Source organism: Capsicum annuum, chromosome 6 (assembly GCF_002878395.1).
Source record: "Capsicum annuum cultivar UCD-10X-F1 chromosome 6, UCD10Xv1.1, whole genome shotgun sequence".
Lineage (NCBI taxonomy): Eukaryota > Viridiplantae > Streptophyta > Magnoliopsida > Solanales > Solanaceae > Capsicum > Capsicum annuum.
This window is the reverse complement of record NC_061116.1, coordinates 216,406,423-216,422,276: the sequence shown is the minus strand read 5'-3', so window position 1 is coordinate 216,422,276 and position 15,854 is coordinate 216,406,423. Positions and strand designations below refer to the sequence as shown.

At 35.3% G+C, this 15,854-nt stretch overlaps 3 protein-coding genes and 1 non-coding gene across 4 annotated transcripts; all 4 read right to left on the bottom strand.

Moving 5' to 3' along the window:
• Positions 1-84: 84 nt before the first annotated feature.
• LOC107875797 (ADP-ribosylation factor 1-like 2) lies at positions 85-7,253 on the bottom strand. Its single transcript, XM_016722636.2, has 7 exons — positions 6,876-7,253; positions 5,416-5,506; positions 4,413-4,528; positions 3,925-3,984; positions 3,777-3,842; positions 580-779; positions 85-500 (listed from the first exon to the last, which is right to left on the bottom strand). The coding sequence occupies exons 1-6, from the start codon at positions 6,930-6,932 to the stop codon at positions 588-590; spliced, it is 582 nt and encodes a 193-aa protein (XP_016578122.1). The 5' UTR covers positions 6,933-7,253; the 3' UTR covers positions 85-500; positions 580-587.
• Positions 7,254-8,150: 897 nt separating this feature from the next.
• LOC107874684 (FAS1 domain-containing protein SELMODRAFT_448915-like) lies at positions 8,151-9,117 on the bottom strand. The gene has a single exon (XM_016721440.2). It carries the CDS (start codon positions 8,998-9,000, stop codon positions 8,230-8,232), a length of 771 nt encoding a protein of 256 aa, XP_016576926.1. The 5' UTR covers positions 9,001-9,117; the 3' UTR covers positions 8,151-8,229.
• Positions 9,118-9,949: 832 nt separating this feature from the next.
• TRNAY-GUA lies at positions 9,950-10,035 on the bottom strand. Its single transcript is given in 2 exon segments — positions 9,950-9,985; positions 9,999-10,035. It is a non-coding gene; the product is annotated as a tRNA-Tyr (tRNA).
• Positions 10,036-10,810: 775 nt separating this feature from the next.
• Positions 10,811-14,646, bottom strand: LOC107874685 (binding partner of ACD11 1-like). The gene is made up of 5 exons (XM_016721441.2): positions 14,496-14,646; positions 13,981-14,084; positions 13,443-13,518; positions 11,832-11,915; positions 10,811-11,744 (listed from the first exon to the last, which is right to left on the bottom strand). The coding sequence occupies exons 1-5, from the start codon at positions 14,499-14,501 to the stop codon at positions 11,061-11,063; spliced, it is 954 nt and encodes a 317-aa protein (XP_016576927.1). The 5' UTR covers positions 14,502-14,646; the 3' UTR covers positions 10,811-11,060.
• Between the last annotated feature and the right edge of the window lie 1,208 nt (positions 14,647-15,854).

The window sequence follows — 15,854 nt, the reverse complement described above, 5'->3', positions numbered from 1 at the left end:
TTATGGAGTCTTCTATGAATGCAACAAGAAGGCTTTGTGGAGGAGAGAACAAGGACTCGTCTTTTCATGAAAGTACAAAGACAATTGTGTCAAAAGATATACCGTATGTTTCATTGTAGATAAACTGTTCCACAAGAACACACGCTAAGAGGCAAGAACGTGAATGATATCGACATTATAGGGACAAACTTCTCATGGAGCAGGGTGGATCGATTTCGCATGCTTGTTAGGGAGATCATTAACCACCTATTTCATGTGGAAGTATACAAGCTTAAAATACTACAGACAATTCTCGTGTACAGAGAAGACCAAATTGCAAAGCTCACATTTTCAGCATGCAGCAGAATCAAAAATCAAGCTTCACCCTAGGTCAGTATTCCACTGCATAAAAGCACAGATCCAAACGAACCAAGTAAAAATATTTGATGAGAGTTCAGGCATTCTAATTTACAGGCGGCAGGGTATTCAGCTTTGTCCCTCAAAATAGATTCTTGGTAGGCCTGCAAAAGCAAAAGAAAGTTAGATCAACAGATTATGAATGAATACGACAATCTTGAAGACAAAGGCTAAGTTGCAGACCTGATCAATCAGAAGGCTGAAGTGCCCACGGAAGAGTATCCAGCAGCCTTGACATCTTTCAGAGTGCTCGATAACCAGTCCAGTCCCTCATATAGGCCATCCCCTCGAAGAGCACATGCACCTTGTATATGCCATTTTCGGTTTTTAAGATCATAAAGACCGAGACCTTCACACACTTCCATTGGAGTCATTGCTCCTTTCTGGACCAAAAATAGAAAAAAAACAAAAAGGTTCAAGATGATAAAACATCTACCTAACACGAGGGGAAAATGGAAAGGGGATAAGAGGGGAAATTTGATTTGCTTCTTTTACGTTATATTATGTTTTATTTCGGCTTGTGTGTGTGCTTCTTTTTACATTGTTTGGTATGACTAGGAGATGCTTAAAAGAGATTTGCCTCATTCACACAAATTCCTTTAGATAGAAAACTGATCTTGAGGGATGGCCTTGGCTCAGCGGTAAGCTTGCTTACCGTGGTGTGCCAGGGTCGGGGGTTCGAAACGCCCCTCCAGCGAAGCTGGGGTGAGGGCGCGTAGGTCAGGCCCGGAGTGGTCCCCCCCTCCCCGACACCTACGGAGTAGGTATGAACCGGGTCGTCCCCCTAGAAAACTGATCTTGAGGGGCAAAAGCCCCTCCAATTCGTTTCCTAACAACATGAGACGGGTTAAAGGTGGACGTTTATCCACCCAACCAAAAGAAAAAAGGAAGAAGGGAGGACATTAGGTAAATGGCAACCATCCTTCTTTTACTCCGCCCAACACACTTTTTTACTCAGCAGTCACAGTGCAAGAGAAAAGTGACATAAACAGAGACCACTCCCACAATAAAATTGAAATGCAGGTTATGGTGTGAGATGGAAAGCTCGTGATTAGGAAATCGGAAAATTTCCTTTCTATTAGACTCAAATTTTGAGTATTACTAGCACTGTTCATGACTTTTGGGTCACGCTCCTTTCACTAGTTTAGGATTTCCTGTAGTTAGGGGTGGGCGTTCGGTATTCGGTTCGGTATTTTTGAAGTTTGGGTTCGGTAATTTGGTAATCGGTATTTGAGAGTAGATACCACATACCATACTTTAAAACATCGGTTTGGTAATTCGGTAATCGGTAAATTAAGCTTCGGTTCGGTACGGTATTTGGTAATACCATATTAAAGTTGGAGGTTTGCAAACTAAGTTTAAACTTCAAAAAGTATATTTAATAGAAACCCTATTTAGTATTCTTTTTTGTGCTTTTTATGCATATATTATCAAGGTCCAATAGATTCCTTGGAATGACTAATACTATTGTCTATTGGGTTAGTTAGACATACCGTATTATATATATATATATTAAATAATTCGATATGCGGTAAATACCGAATACCAAATGGTATTAATATCTTGTACCAAACGCAATCCCGAATACCGAAATACTAAAATTTTACTGCCAAATTCCATACCAAATACCAAATTACCGAATACCAATTACCAAAATTTTCGATTCGGTTCGGTAATTCGGTATTTTACGCACAGCCCTACGTGCAGTTACCAAGAGGTTTAATTACTCAGTAGCCTTCGGTTACAACTTACAAGTCACTTTCATGTTCCTATTGAGGGAAAAGCAGCTGCAACACATTTTCTTAATCCTGCCAAGCTAGTCCATTAGTACTCACCTGCCCGTTTGCTTTGTTACCTGCTGCATCATCTTATTGCTACAGTTCATGGTCATGCTTGGACTACAACAAAAACAAAATAACCAGTGTAATCCCACACGTGCGGTTTGGGAGGTTTTGAATCTGTACTAGTTTGTCTATATACTTATTTGTTTAGTGTGCAAACAAATGATAATTCTGCTTTTGTAAGTGCCAAGGTGCATTTCCTGTCATAACTCATAACCTCTTTTTTTTTTTGGATAATACTGTCATAACCATATTTCTTGATGGAAAAATTCCATAACGCCATAGCCCTTGCCCTTGGAACCCTTTCCACCATTTCCAATGGATAATCATAGGTAGTTTGTGGCCACAAACCAATTGATCAATCAACTATTCTTCAATCCCAAAACCAGTTGGCTTCAACTCTACGAATTGTTTGTATCCACTACACTTTGATTGAATCCATTTCATTCTTTTCTTTTAATCAGTAAACAAGAGAAAATCGAACATATCATTCTAACACTAAATAATTTGTCTTTATGCAAATTAGAGGTTCTCTAAATCCACGCTCTTACACTGGCCTACACAACTTTACCACCACAACAACAAAATACCCAGTATCTTCCCACAAAGTGGAGTGCCTACACAACTTTAATCAAACAAAAAGGACTTCTGGCAACATGACGGGTTTTCTTAAGCTTAAGATTCTCTAAAACCCACAATTATGTCTACAAAAATCTCAAATCATATTAGAAACACTCCTGACAACAGTTAAACCTTCATTTTAACTAGACCTTTTTATGAATATGTTAGACCTTCGCAGTCGAACTTTCACTCCCATAAAAAGAAGTTGGTCTCACAACCATTTCATCGAACTGACATTTCACTTTATCTGGGACCCATGACACTGTTGTAGCACTCATCCATTTCAGTCATCCTGTTCTAATTCCATGAGTTACATTTTTATCTATCATACCAGTATCTAAAATATGGAATCAGAATATATGACTTTTCAGCAATTATGTATTTCAAGCAATTCAATTATTCTCACAGTCTACTTATGGTTTTGGTGGAAAGGAAGAAAGATAAGGGAAAAGGAGTTTTTCTTATGGTGGACATGGAGAAAGTGAAAGGAAGGGGGTGTGCCCGTTCCTTAGTTCTACTTGAATTAGTATGCTTACGTGAGGTAAAACAACATGAGCATCTACCTGATGAGATACGGACTCCACCACCCCAATTTGTTTTCACTAATCAAGTACCACAATATATCAACTATCAGCTGAGATCACATACAGGGAAGTTCAATAAACAAAACAGCATGTCAAAGCTTACAAAGGCCAGGAAATAGGATCTGATAATAAGCACAATAAAATCTGCATAATCTTGAGTATGTTTTGTGCGTTTGAGAAAAAAGGTAACTTTGTTATAAAAGCGGCAGTAAGAAAGTTGAAATCTTTGAGTATCTATTCTCTTGGATTTATTTAGCAGCGTATCCTCCAACAGTACATAAAGAGAGAAATATAGATAACAAACAAAAAATACCCAATGATTTCACAAACTTACCATGTCCTGCTTGTTAGCAAAAACCAAGATGACAGCATTAAGCATAAATGGATCTCTGATGATAGCCTGAAACACATTAAGAAAGAGATTGCAGCAGGTAAGTGACCATTGTACCTGAGACAAAGAGATAAAGTCCAAAGGGCAGAACCTGAAACTCTTGCTTTGCCTTTCCGATTCTCTCTCGATCCAAAGAGTCGACAACGTAAATCTGTATACAATAAAGCACTTAGTAAACAGATATAATCTCCATTTTACAGAGACAGGATGTGCAAGCAGTTACAGGCAGTTCACATAAAAGGGAAATTGTAGGCAGTTCAAATAAAAGGGAAAATGTAGGTTTGGTTTTTGATATAGAAGTTGACTTATGCATTCAGTAATGATGGTTCATATAGTACATCAAATCACATTCACACATCTTCTCATTTAAAATATCTTGACCCTTCAGGAAAGCTTCCTATTCGGCTTTTAGATAATACCACCTACTGAAAAAAAGAGGAGGGGAAATTCACCTTTTTCTTCTACAAGTAAAGCAGGAAAATTCATCTTTCCCTATGGCATATAATGATACTAAAATTAAAATCAACAGTAGATGCATAATAGTCGACACAGATACAATCTATTCATATATGGAGTTACCAGTCCATCTGTGTTATTGAAATAATGCCTCCAGAGTGGCCTTAATTTCTCTTGTCCACCAACGTCCCACACAGTAAAAACCACATTCTTGTACTGCACTTTTTCTACATTGAAACCTGCATGCCATGCATATATAACCAGTTATCACATATACAAGCATTCACGTGGTCACATGGGTGTTCAATTACTCATTTCTGTAAAACTTTGCGATATTGCAAACAGGAAGAAATTTCCATTTCGGGATTTGAGATTCCAACTTTGTGCCTTATGCAACCACTATAGTGTGATCTTATGTGATGGCCTCAAAATTAGGAAGAAAATAAGGACTTATTTTCAGTCGGAGAACTAGAAATAAATAATTTGGTTGATGAAGCTTTAAACTGTCTCTAGCATGTTCTATCAAAATTTCTTCTTTGTAACAAGTGTTGGCGCAATCTTTTCAATGAACTAAGAATACTTTTTTGAAACTAATGAACTAAGGTGTAAGAGTACTTCTCAAACAAAAAGGTATACAAGTGGTTCTTCTGGTAATAAAGATCCACTTTGCATTGCGAATTAGAATAGTGCAAATTAACAATACTCAGCAATTATTACCATGCATCCAATTATAACCTATCCATTATTTATTTATTTATTTATTGCCGAAAGACAGCAAAATTGAGTGATATTCGGATCTAGATTCTGATTATATAAGGAAACAAACCCCCTTTAGCTATGTAGGTTGCTCACAAGTCACAAAGATAACGTATCTTTTAGATCTTGGTGTTTTTTTAAAAGTTTTGTCTAGGACATTGATAGGTCTTTTTTTTTCACAAGTACCTTGATAAGTTATTTTGCAGTTAGCTGAAAGTTAAAATTCATCAAGTAACAGGTAATTAAAAAATAAGTTGTCGAGTCAAGAACAATATAAATGCCAGAAGATTCAGAACTGAAACTCCAACAGAACATTTTCAAAGTCGAAGTGCCACACCACTGCGAATGAGAATTTTTAGCAATAGCATACCAATAGTCGGAACTGTGGACAGAACTTCTCCTATATGCAGCTTGTACAGTATAGTTGTTTTCCCAGCTGCATCCAGCCCTAGCATCACAACCTATGCCAACCAAGTGATAAAAACACAGAAGAAAGATATATGATAATTAATTACACAAATCCTCTCTACCTCACTCTGAGGTAGGGGTACAGACTGCATACATTTACCCTCCTCAGACCCCACTTTGTGGAAGTATACTGGGCATCATGTTGTTATTGTTGCAAGTACACATACGAGAAGAATAAGCAGCTAAGAAAATAATGAGAGACAAAGGGCATGTAGTGAACATAAGGCAATGGTCTATAAAGATGATGGATAGATGATAAGAAATAAGCATCACTTCATACGTGAACCTGCTACAACAATCTAACCATTTGACGGAGTGGAGGCAATTAAATAGTAAAGTTAAAAAGGGACTCGTCTTCAAACCTTCGGAACAGAAGATCCCAAAATAATGGATGATATTCAAATCGATAATCATAAGAAACCTTTTCAATGTACCCAAGAAAAAATTAAGAAAAAAAAAACATCACAACTATTCATAATTCCTACCCCTAAATTCCTTACCCAGACAAGATTCTTAATTAACGCAAGACTACTAAAGATAGACAAGATTGTTAATTAAGGTAAACAGTTCAATCGCTGAAACGAAGGGGAGCCTTGGAGTAACTGGTAAAGTTGCTGCCATGTGACCAGGAGGTCACGGGTTCAAGCCTTGGAAACAGCCTCTGGCAGAAATGCAAGGTAAGGTTGCGTACGATACACCCTTGTTATGGGGCCCTTCCCCGGACAACGCGCATAGCGGTAGCTTTAGTGCACCGGGCTGCCCTTTTTTTTTTTTTAGTTCAATAGCTGAAACAGGAAAACCCAAAATAGCTAAACTTATTGCCTCTTAACTAGACGTGGATCAAAAGTCACGGTCACTTAAAGTTTACATCTTTCTTTTAATTGGACCAAAAAAATAACTGTAAATTAAGTAGTCAGCCCGCATCTAAGGGTGTGGGCCTGGTGGTCAATAAAGTGAGCTAAGAACCACGAGGTCTTAGATTCAAATCCGAGACTAAAACTACAAGTAATATCTTCCCATCTGTCCTAGCCTAGATGGACAGAGTTACTTAATACCTATACGTGTTACTAGTGGGAGGTGGAAGCTATTCATGGAATTAATCGAGGTGCATGAAAGCGCGAAAATTAAGAATTTAAGTGAAACCCATTATCTTGAATGAGCTAAGAAGAAACCCCAGTTACTCAAATTTGCAAAATCATAAGTGAAATTGGGAAAATATGTGAAACCCATTATCTTGAATGAGCTAAAAAGAAACCCCACGAAACAAAAATTGGCAAAATCATAAGTGATCATTTCCAATCAAGATACATACATACATACATACAAAACAAAAAGGAAATAAAAATGGGTGTTTGGTCATACCCTCATCTCACAGTTGCCGAAGAAAGTATCAAATAGCTTGCGAAAAGCTTGTCCCATTACCCCCTTTTTCCCTTTTCTCTTCTTCTTTAAAAGCGAATCTAGATGAAATTGGATCCAACTTTTATACTACAATTTGATGATCGATTTGATAAACAGAAGAAGAAGAGAGGTAGCGTTTCCTTTTGTTTTTTTATTTTGCTTTCTTTCTGCTACTTTTCTCACCTTCTTCCTCTTTTTCTTTCTTTAATTTATTTAACCAGAAAAAAGAAAAAAAACCATATTCCTTAATTTATTCCATTGTTTTTAGCCCTGGAAATGGAATACTTGGAATTATTTTTGGATCAATTCTTTCTTTCGTGCATATTTAAAGAAGCTATAGAATTATTTTTATTATTTAAATTTAATATATAAAATAGAATATTTGAAATTTTTTGGATCAATTTTTTTTTTCTATCCATTTTTACTTAGTCAATATGGACTTGAAAATTTTAAGAAGTACTAACAGAATAATATTTTTACTATATTAATTGAGTATAATAAATGAAATATCAAAAAGAAAAAATTATTCTCTCTTTATTTTTACTTATTCATTATCAACTTCACATGTTTAAAGAAGTGAAATAAAATTATATTACTAATGTATATCACTTGATATAACAACTAGGATGCCTGAAATTTTTTTGATCAAATTATTACACTTTTATGAATTAATAAAGCGATATTTTTATCATATCACTTGAATGTAATAAATTGAATGACTTAAAAAAATGACTTATTTAATAATGAAAATTATTTTTTAATTTTATAAATTGGACAAGTGAAAATAATTAATTCATTTTAATATAATGAATGAGTAGAGGTGAGAAGAGAAGTAGCTTCTTTCATTTTTGGCCCTCGAAATGGAATGGTTCAAAGTTGCAAAAACATAGTATTTTTTAGGGACCCGCATTCACAATCCTTCAAATACATATAGGATAAACTCTAATATAATAACCCAATCGTATTAAATAAATAAATAAATAAATTTTGTGCTACGATCGAAAAATACGCGTGCAGCATTTATTATTTTTTAATCTTTCATTTATTTTTGTCTTTCCATTTTGAGAAGGCAAACATTTATTTTCCTCAAGTAGATAGTTGCTACGAACAGTCATATGGTTGGCATATATGTTTGTTTAAACTGGATATATGAGAGAAGATACCTTTGGAGCATCTAAAGAAGTGGCAAAACAAAGTACTAAACAAATTTTAATAGACTAGAAGCTAAGTAGCATAGACAATATAAATTCAGTATATTATATCACTATATCCATTTTGGCCTCCATATACAAGCTTGTTCTCTTGCTTTGATTCATCAAAGAGACAACTTCACGGCCATCAGCAACCAAATAAGCATAGTTATTCCAGTTTGACTTAAAGAACCTGCAGATTGATGAGCAGCAGATTTCAGTGGTGAAGCCGATGACGTGACCGGATTAATGTTGATACTTGCTGGTTGTGCTGCTGATGGTGGTGACATTACAGGAGGTGATGCATCCAGCCCAAAAGGAGGAGGACTCGTAATGTTACGATCACAGGGTGGAGGCACAGCAAGACTGGCATTGTTATCAGATGCCAAAGTGGTGGCTTCCAGGACTTGATCAATGCCATGGCATCTGATGGAAGCACTTTGGGTACAGATATTTGGACTGACAACCCTAGCATTGTTGAGAAAGAAACGCATGTTTCCAGAATTGGTGACTCTGAGGAAAAGATCAGGTTTTGAAGTTGGTATCATGGAGCCTGTTGGGAAGTGTTCGAGGTGGCCGAAAAGCAATGGTGATGGTATGGAATGCCTGAGCAAGAAATCTGCGACGTCGTTTTCTTGGATTGATGTTTGGGAAAGTGTCCTGTCTCTTGGCATCAAGAAAGTGATGTTTCCTTGAATAAGGTCTGCAGGGGCCATGTTAATCAGCATTACAAAGGTGAAATAGTTGGCTGTTCTCATCTCCTGAATGGCTTGGAGGATGTCTGATGAGGTACTGTTTGTGGCATCAGAGAGAGATGAAATCAGCAAAAACAATACAAGGAATGTCAAGATCATATGATTTCTAGCCATGTTTGGTTTGTTGTTTGTCAATGTCATGTTAGACTTAGGTTGTTTGAAGAGTATTTGATGATGTTATTATCATGGGTAATATGTAATAATGCCTCTATATGTGATGCACTTTGTTGAATGAAAGTTAGCTTAAACATGCAATATTGATGCTCCAACAACTTAGCCTCACACCTACTTCGTGTATACAGTAGGTAAACTCTACTAAGAAATCGCTCTATATATTTGTTTCTCTAGCACAAAGAGTGTTGTAATTTTACTTTTTAGTTTCAGTCTTATAATAGAATATTTTTAAAAAAATGCTCAAAGTGCAACCAATCATAGATTATTATTTTGTAATCTTAGTTTGTTCGGACCTCGCTTGTGGAAATACACCGACTATGTTGTTGTTATTGTTGTAATCTTAGCTTGTCCAGACCTCACTTGTGGAAATAAACCGAGTATGCTTTTGTTATTGTTGTAATCTTAGTTTGTCTACAGTAAGGTAAAAGGGAAACGTTCTTTGGTTCCTCTAAATTAAGCTACTGGCTACTGCTCCTAAAGATGTAACCTCTACTTTAGTGAGGATTTCCTACTTCAGAATTTGGGGAATTGTTTTCTTTCCCTCCATAGCTCTAAGCCTCTTAACTTAAAAGAAACCATGAAAAGAAATTACATGATCAGTGGCGGAACCAAGATTTTCAATGAGGAGGTTCAAAATTGCACACAAGAACTAGCTGAAAGGGTTCCACATCTGCTACTTACATAAAAAATAATTTTAACCATATATAAATAGTGTAATTTTTCACCGAAGGCTAAGTATATGCTAGCTCTGCCCCTGCGATCAAGTCATTTAAAAGGTAATTGTAAATAAGTGATAACTAATCTTGAACAAATGCCAAATAGCATGCTATAACAGGTTATACACTAATGCAAGATAATTTGTTTTCCAAACAAACGACCCCTTATGGGGTTAGGGGGAAAAAGAGTAAAAGAAATATCCGACCTGCCGGATTCGAACCAGCGACCTAAGGATTTCAGCACACATACTACAGTCCTCCGCTCTACCAACTGAGCTAAGGTCGGATTTGAAATAAGCCTGCCTCCATTAGATTAACTCTTAATTATATTTGATTAACATTTTAATATAAAGCACTTTCTATCTACATTTTCACTTATTTTTTATTTACTTTCTAAAATTCCTATGTAATTTTATTTAATTATTAGGTAAATAATATAAATACGAACCTTTTGGAAGTAATTACACTCTTTCCCACTTTTTTAATTACTTTACTCTCTCTTACTATTAATATACATAACATAGCCGACATATACATAGCATTTTGTGTATATGTTGAAATTTTTGTAATATATTTAATGAGTTAAAATTTTTTGTAATATTGAAAACATAAGTTATGTATTTGTGTAATTTATAGAAATATTAAATATTAAAAAATCATTGTACTGGCACCCCAATACCCCCGCATCAAGTAAAACATCTTGCCTCATGTCTGCACCTTTAAGAATACTATTTCTAACTAATTTGTTTTGTTTTATAATTGAGCATGAAACAACTATTTTTGATCATGGTACCACTAATGTTTAATCCGCTTCAAATTGATGAATGATCTTTGCTACCTAATTGGAGGATAATATAGATTTCTATTCAGATTTCAGCGTCCAACGCTCTCTATTTTTTTTCTCTCTCACTCTTTTTATTGATAAAATCAAATGTCTTGCTTTTTTTTTTTCATCAAGTGTATAGTTTTATTTGCTTAAACAAAAGATATATAGACATCAATATTATGCCATTACTTTTTTTTAAATGCAAGGAATACGAAGATGAAACAGATTTTAATCATAAAAATGAAAGAAATTCTGATTTTTATTTTGTGCAATACTGATATTAGTCATAAAAGGAATATTAATTGGTTTGTTCTCTAGCAAACTGCCTTTTTTGTTAGAAAAAAAAATAAATCTCCAACAAGAATAATTGAATTCTATGAGTTCATTGTATCATATGAGATTCCATGTATGTATACATAGCACATTTGAGATCAAATCATATATAATGACCTGATCAAATTTGATCAACTCAAAATAATGTAGGATTAAGCCTTTGGAGGAAGAGAGGGATTGGTAGATTCCTCAATCCCTGTTTGGGACTCAGGATGTTCTTGTTTTGCTGAAGTTGCAGCAGTAAGTTCTTGCACATCACTTTTCGCAGAAGCTGCAGCAAGTTGTTGCACATCACCTTTAGCAGGAGCTGCAGCAAGTAATTGCACCTCACCTTTAGCAGAAGTTGCAGCATTTTCTTGGGCATGACCTCTTGCGAAAGTTCTTCTTTCTTCTTCAGCTAGTTTTTCCTTTGTCTTCTGTCCCACTTCCCCGGCAGCCTTAGTGACTCGACTTAAAGCACCTGCAGCCCAAGTAACCCCAGTCAAAGCATATCTGTTCTTCATGATAGCGGACCCAGCACTGCTAACGGTCTGCTCAGCAGCTGCAAAAGCAGATTTTGACTTTTCCGAGACCTGGAACTTCTGGTCCATTTCTTTCACTTTGTGGTTCACGATGGTTGCTCCCGTAGTGATTTTCTCACTGAGGCCATATTTTTGGTCTATAGATGCAACTGTGGCTGAAGTAGTGGATGTGATCTTGTGTTTCTCGTCTAATGCCTTGGCCTTGCCAACTGCGTCCTTGCCCAATATAAAGCCCTTTGCCAACATGCTGCTGACGACGTCCTCTGCCTTTTGAATAGCAGATTCAGCAGCGGGTGCATTGGTGCTTCCAGTTGGCTGCACATATAAATGGTACACCTTTTACGGACAATCATGTGATGAATGAAGCCGGAAAACCTGCTTAAAACATAAAGTTATACATACAGCTGGTGATACTGAAGCTGTAGGTGGGGGTTTGTACTCTGGTGCAAGGGCTATTGAGATGGACTGATCAACAATTGTAGCTCCCTAGAAAAATCAAATGAGCTTATGAATCGCAAAAGCGGAGCAGTAAAGGGGCACATTCAAACTTGGAAATAATGTATCCCTGTTAGCAGCACGTAAGCTAAGTGAACAACCAACAATACTTATGCTATAATGCACTCGCTTTCATCTGTATCTCTATTACAAAACTTCAACTGGATAGGAAATACAACAACAACATACCCAGTGTGTTCCCAGAACGTGACATAGAAAATTGTCAATAAAATGTTCATTACATAAGTATTCAAACTCCTTGATTGTGTGCTTCCTTTTCTCCAAACACAACTAGAAAACTGCTAACTTTCAAAAGACAGATTGACTTTTACCCTATGAACTTCCACCCTATGCTAAAATGCAGCATAGCCCCTTAACTTTTCAAACTGCAATTTCTCCTGAAGCTAGGTCGATCCATCTATTAAAGCCATCAAGCTGAAGTAAGAAGGCTACATGCAAGTAATATGGACCAAGGTTTTTAGGATTTCACAAGCTACTTTGCACTATTTTCTGGCAGCAATGGGACCGTATTTCTTGGGGATAAAGTGATGGGACTGAATCAACTGTAGTTTATATGGGACCTCTTTTGAACTTCTATTGCTTTTACAGAAAAGGAAAGGCCCAAACAACAACAACATACCTAGTGTAGTCCCACGAAGCAGAGTCCGGGGAGGGTAGAGCGTACACAGACCTTACCCTCAAAGGTAGAGAGGTTGTTTTGGATATACCCTCGGCTCAAGTGAATAAACCTAATTGCCAAAGAGATACCAACCAGAAGTGGTGTGTGAAGTATTTGTCCAAGTAAAGGATGGATTAAATCTTACAGCTCCTTCAGCTAATGGCCTCACAAGCTTACAAGTGGCAGTTTAACCAAGAGAAACAGTACAAACGTGCAGCAAATTGTCGCTACCTTCAACAGCAGTTCCTTTAATTTGATGTTCCTTAACATAAGCAGTATGCTTTTTATATTAACATAGAAAGTTTCGCAATCCCCAAAATCACAAAAAAATCTGAATTTATCTCAGATGAACAGATGAGGCAACAACCAAATAATACAAGGGAAAATTTGGGACAACCACAGAAGCACAACCTATGTGAGCTAACCTACTTAAGGCTACTCTCAGAGTTTTGCAGTAGGGACAATTCAATATTCACATTCTGTCTCACCCGACAAAACAATTTTCCACAACGAGGAAACAAAGTGACAATTCAGAAGGATGCAGAAAAAGGAATAGGCGTGCTAGCTCGTATCATTTTTGATAAGGGATGCTTGCTAAATTAACTGGCACAAAGGTCTTGTACCTTCTATTGAATTTGTGTGGTACACTCAAAGACACAAACATCATAAATTATACTACTACTAAAAGACATTTAATGCCTTCAAAAACAGCACTACATCAACAAAGATAACAGCTTTTTCATCATTAAACAAATCAGACTGGAAATTGCAGAAACTTATTAACTAGCATTAACAAAAAAGAATTACTGAATGCAAAGACCAACGAGAAGTTTACATACTGAAAGAAGAACTGCAGTTTCTGCACTCTGAGGATCTTTGAACGAGACATAAGCAACTTGCGATACCTCATTCTCACTGTAAAAGAAAATTAAAAAAAGAAACATGTAAGGAGAAACTATCAATCATTCTCAATAGGCACATCTGCCCTTGTTTATCCCCTTACTTTTCTAGATTAGCACTTCTGACCATATAAAGTTGTAAAGATACGGCATTGGGTCTAACTCAACCCCAAAAGGTAAAGTTGTAAAGATACGGCATTGGACTGAATCAACTGTAGTTTTTGAATCCACGCCTTAGCCAAGAAGACGATTATTCTATTTTCTTAACCTTTTTTTTTTATTTTCAACTGGAATTATTGTAATTGTGGTATATTACATCAGCACTAACTTATGATGGGGATTGCCCAAATCCATACACGCAAATTCACCTTTTGGAGTTGAGTTAGGCTCAAGTGTGATATCTTTACGAGAATTTTATCTAAAGATAATTAGTTAGATTCTAACCAGAGAAAAAAAAAAGAAGAGAAAAAAAACTAACCCTTTCATTTCTAAATATTCAATATCCCCGGAGAAGGAAAAGAAATCCTTGATATCTTGCTCTTTAGCACCCAAAGAAACATTGCTCACTTGCACTGTTTTAACCTATCATAATAATAAAACAACAAAAGTTCTAATTAATTCTTCCACCCCTATAAATTTATTTTGTCCCTGCTTGGGGTAGGAGAATCTTGCACATTCTAAATAACCAGAATTTTATCACCTATCATCTATGGATATATTGCCATAAGATTGATTAAAAGTTGAACCAAAAAAGAATGTTAGCAAAATTATTTGTCATTTGTTTATGTTTTTTTTTGAGATATATATACAAATGAAATCGAATCTCATAGAAAAAATAATTCACAAATGGAAAACAAATAAGCTAATTTGCATTTGCATTTGCAGCAATCTGCTGCTAATAACGTGTGATGTTTTGTGCATGCATGGCGCTGCCTGCATTTATAACAATAAAAAGAAGATACTAAAAGAAAAAAGTAAAAGCTATTAACTAACCGACATTGATCGATATAAAGAGAGCAGATCAATCTGAGAAGAATTTGGAGGTTATGAGAAAAAAAGCAAAACAAATTTAATTTGGAGGAAGAATCGAAGACCCAAAATGTGTAAAAGTTTAATGAATAGTATTATGGTCTACGGAGGAGATATAAATATAACGTCTTATACGCGAAAGTTGGCAAATGGACATACTATTTACCTTTCCCAGGTGTTTCGAATTACGCCACACGAAAGTTTTAGGCACCAATTCTCAATTTGTTATTACTAATTAAATAATAAAAATACCACAAAATTAGATGTTGAGAAAGAATATTGAGGGAGAGTTATAAGTTGATTTAATTTTCTATTCAATTAAGAAAAAAAAAAGTTATGTTCTGCTCCCTTCGTCTATTTTTACTTGTTCATTTTTTTTATTTTGAATGTTCAATAAATAATTTACTATTTTTCTATTTATTTTACTCTTAACATTAAATACGATTCATTATTTAATATATTTCTCAAAACATTAAATTTATTACTCTCTCCATTTATAAAAGAATGATTTAATTTCCTTTTTAGTCCGTTTAAAAAGGAATGATTTTTTTCCTTTTTTAACAATACTTTAGTTTCAACTTTTCACATGGTATGTTTTGGACCACAAGATTAATGGGCATTTTGGTATATTTGACACAACTTTAATTTAAGGCCACAAGATACAAAAGTTTTTTTTATATTCTTAAACTTTGTGTCAAGTCAAAGTCGATCATTCTTTTTGAAACGAAGGGAGTATATTCAAATGATAATATGGTAAAAATTACCCCTATCATCTACGTTTTTTCACTCCTTGTGTCAATAGAAAAATGGATAAGTAAAGATGGACGAAAAGAGGTTGCTTATAACGGAGTGTTTAAACTGATTCAATAAATGCAAAACATGTGTGTTTAGCATATACATTTATTATTTAATCTAGTTAAATAATACTCCTTTAGTTTTTAACTAGTGAATTTGACCGCAATTCGTGCAATTATTTTATAAAATACAATAAATAAATTTATAATTTAATTTCAATATATTCTCTTATCATTTTAGTCGTTTAGCCTATATAGAAAATTTTGTTCGGCAATAATCACCGGCATATATTTATTTTAGAGCCTCAAACTATTTAAAACTATGTAATAATAATGACTTGAATTTTACAAATGTATTATTTGATTACTGTAGACATCTAAAATCTAAAATTTGTGGACTCTTCAATAAATTGAAGAATTCAAATTCTGTTAGAGTTCTAGAAGGCTACTTTACCCTAAATCTCGCCTATTTAAAGGGTAACATGTTTCCTGAAACAGACATCTTGAATATCCCATAAGCTGATGGGTA

What these genes read in the sequence shown, in the direction of transcription:
- LOC107875797 (XM_016722636.2), bottom strand. Translation starts at nt 6,932, where the DNA reads ATGGGACAAGCTTTTCGCAAGCTATTTGATACTTTCTTCGGCAACTGT. An exon ending in GTCCACAGTTCCGACTATTG is followed by an intron (nt 4,529 to 5,415) that starts GTATGCTATTGC and finishes CATGGCATGCAG; the next exon opens with GTTTCAATGTAGAAAAAGTG. An exon ending in AGGCAAAGCAAGAGTTTCAG is followed by an intron (nt 3,843 to 3,924) that starts GTTCTGCCCTTT and finishes AATGTGTTTCAG; the next exon opens with GCTATCATCAGAGATCCATT.
- LOC107874684 (XM_016721440.2), bottom strand. Translation starts at nt 9,000, where the DNA reads ATGACATTGACAAACAACAAACCAAACATGGCTAGAAATCATATGATC.
- LOC107874685 (XM_016721441.2), bottom strand. An exon ending in GAATATTTAGAAATGAAAGG is followed by an intron (nt 13,519 to 13,980) that starts GTTAGTTTTTTT and finishes TTTCTTTTACAG; the next exon opens with TGAGAATGAGGTATCGCAAG. An exon ending in CAGCTTCAGTATCACCAGCT is followed by an intron (nt 11,745 to 11,831) that starts GTATGTATAACT and finishes TTATATGTGCAG; the next exon opens with CCAACTGGAAGCACCAATGC.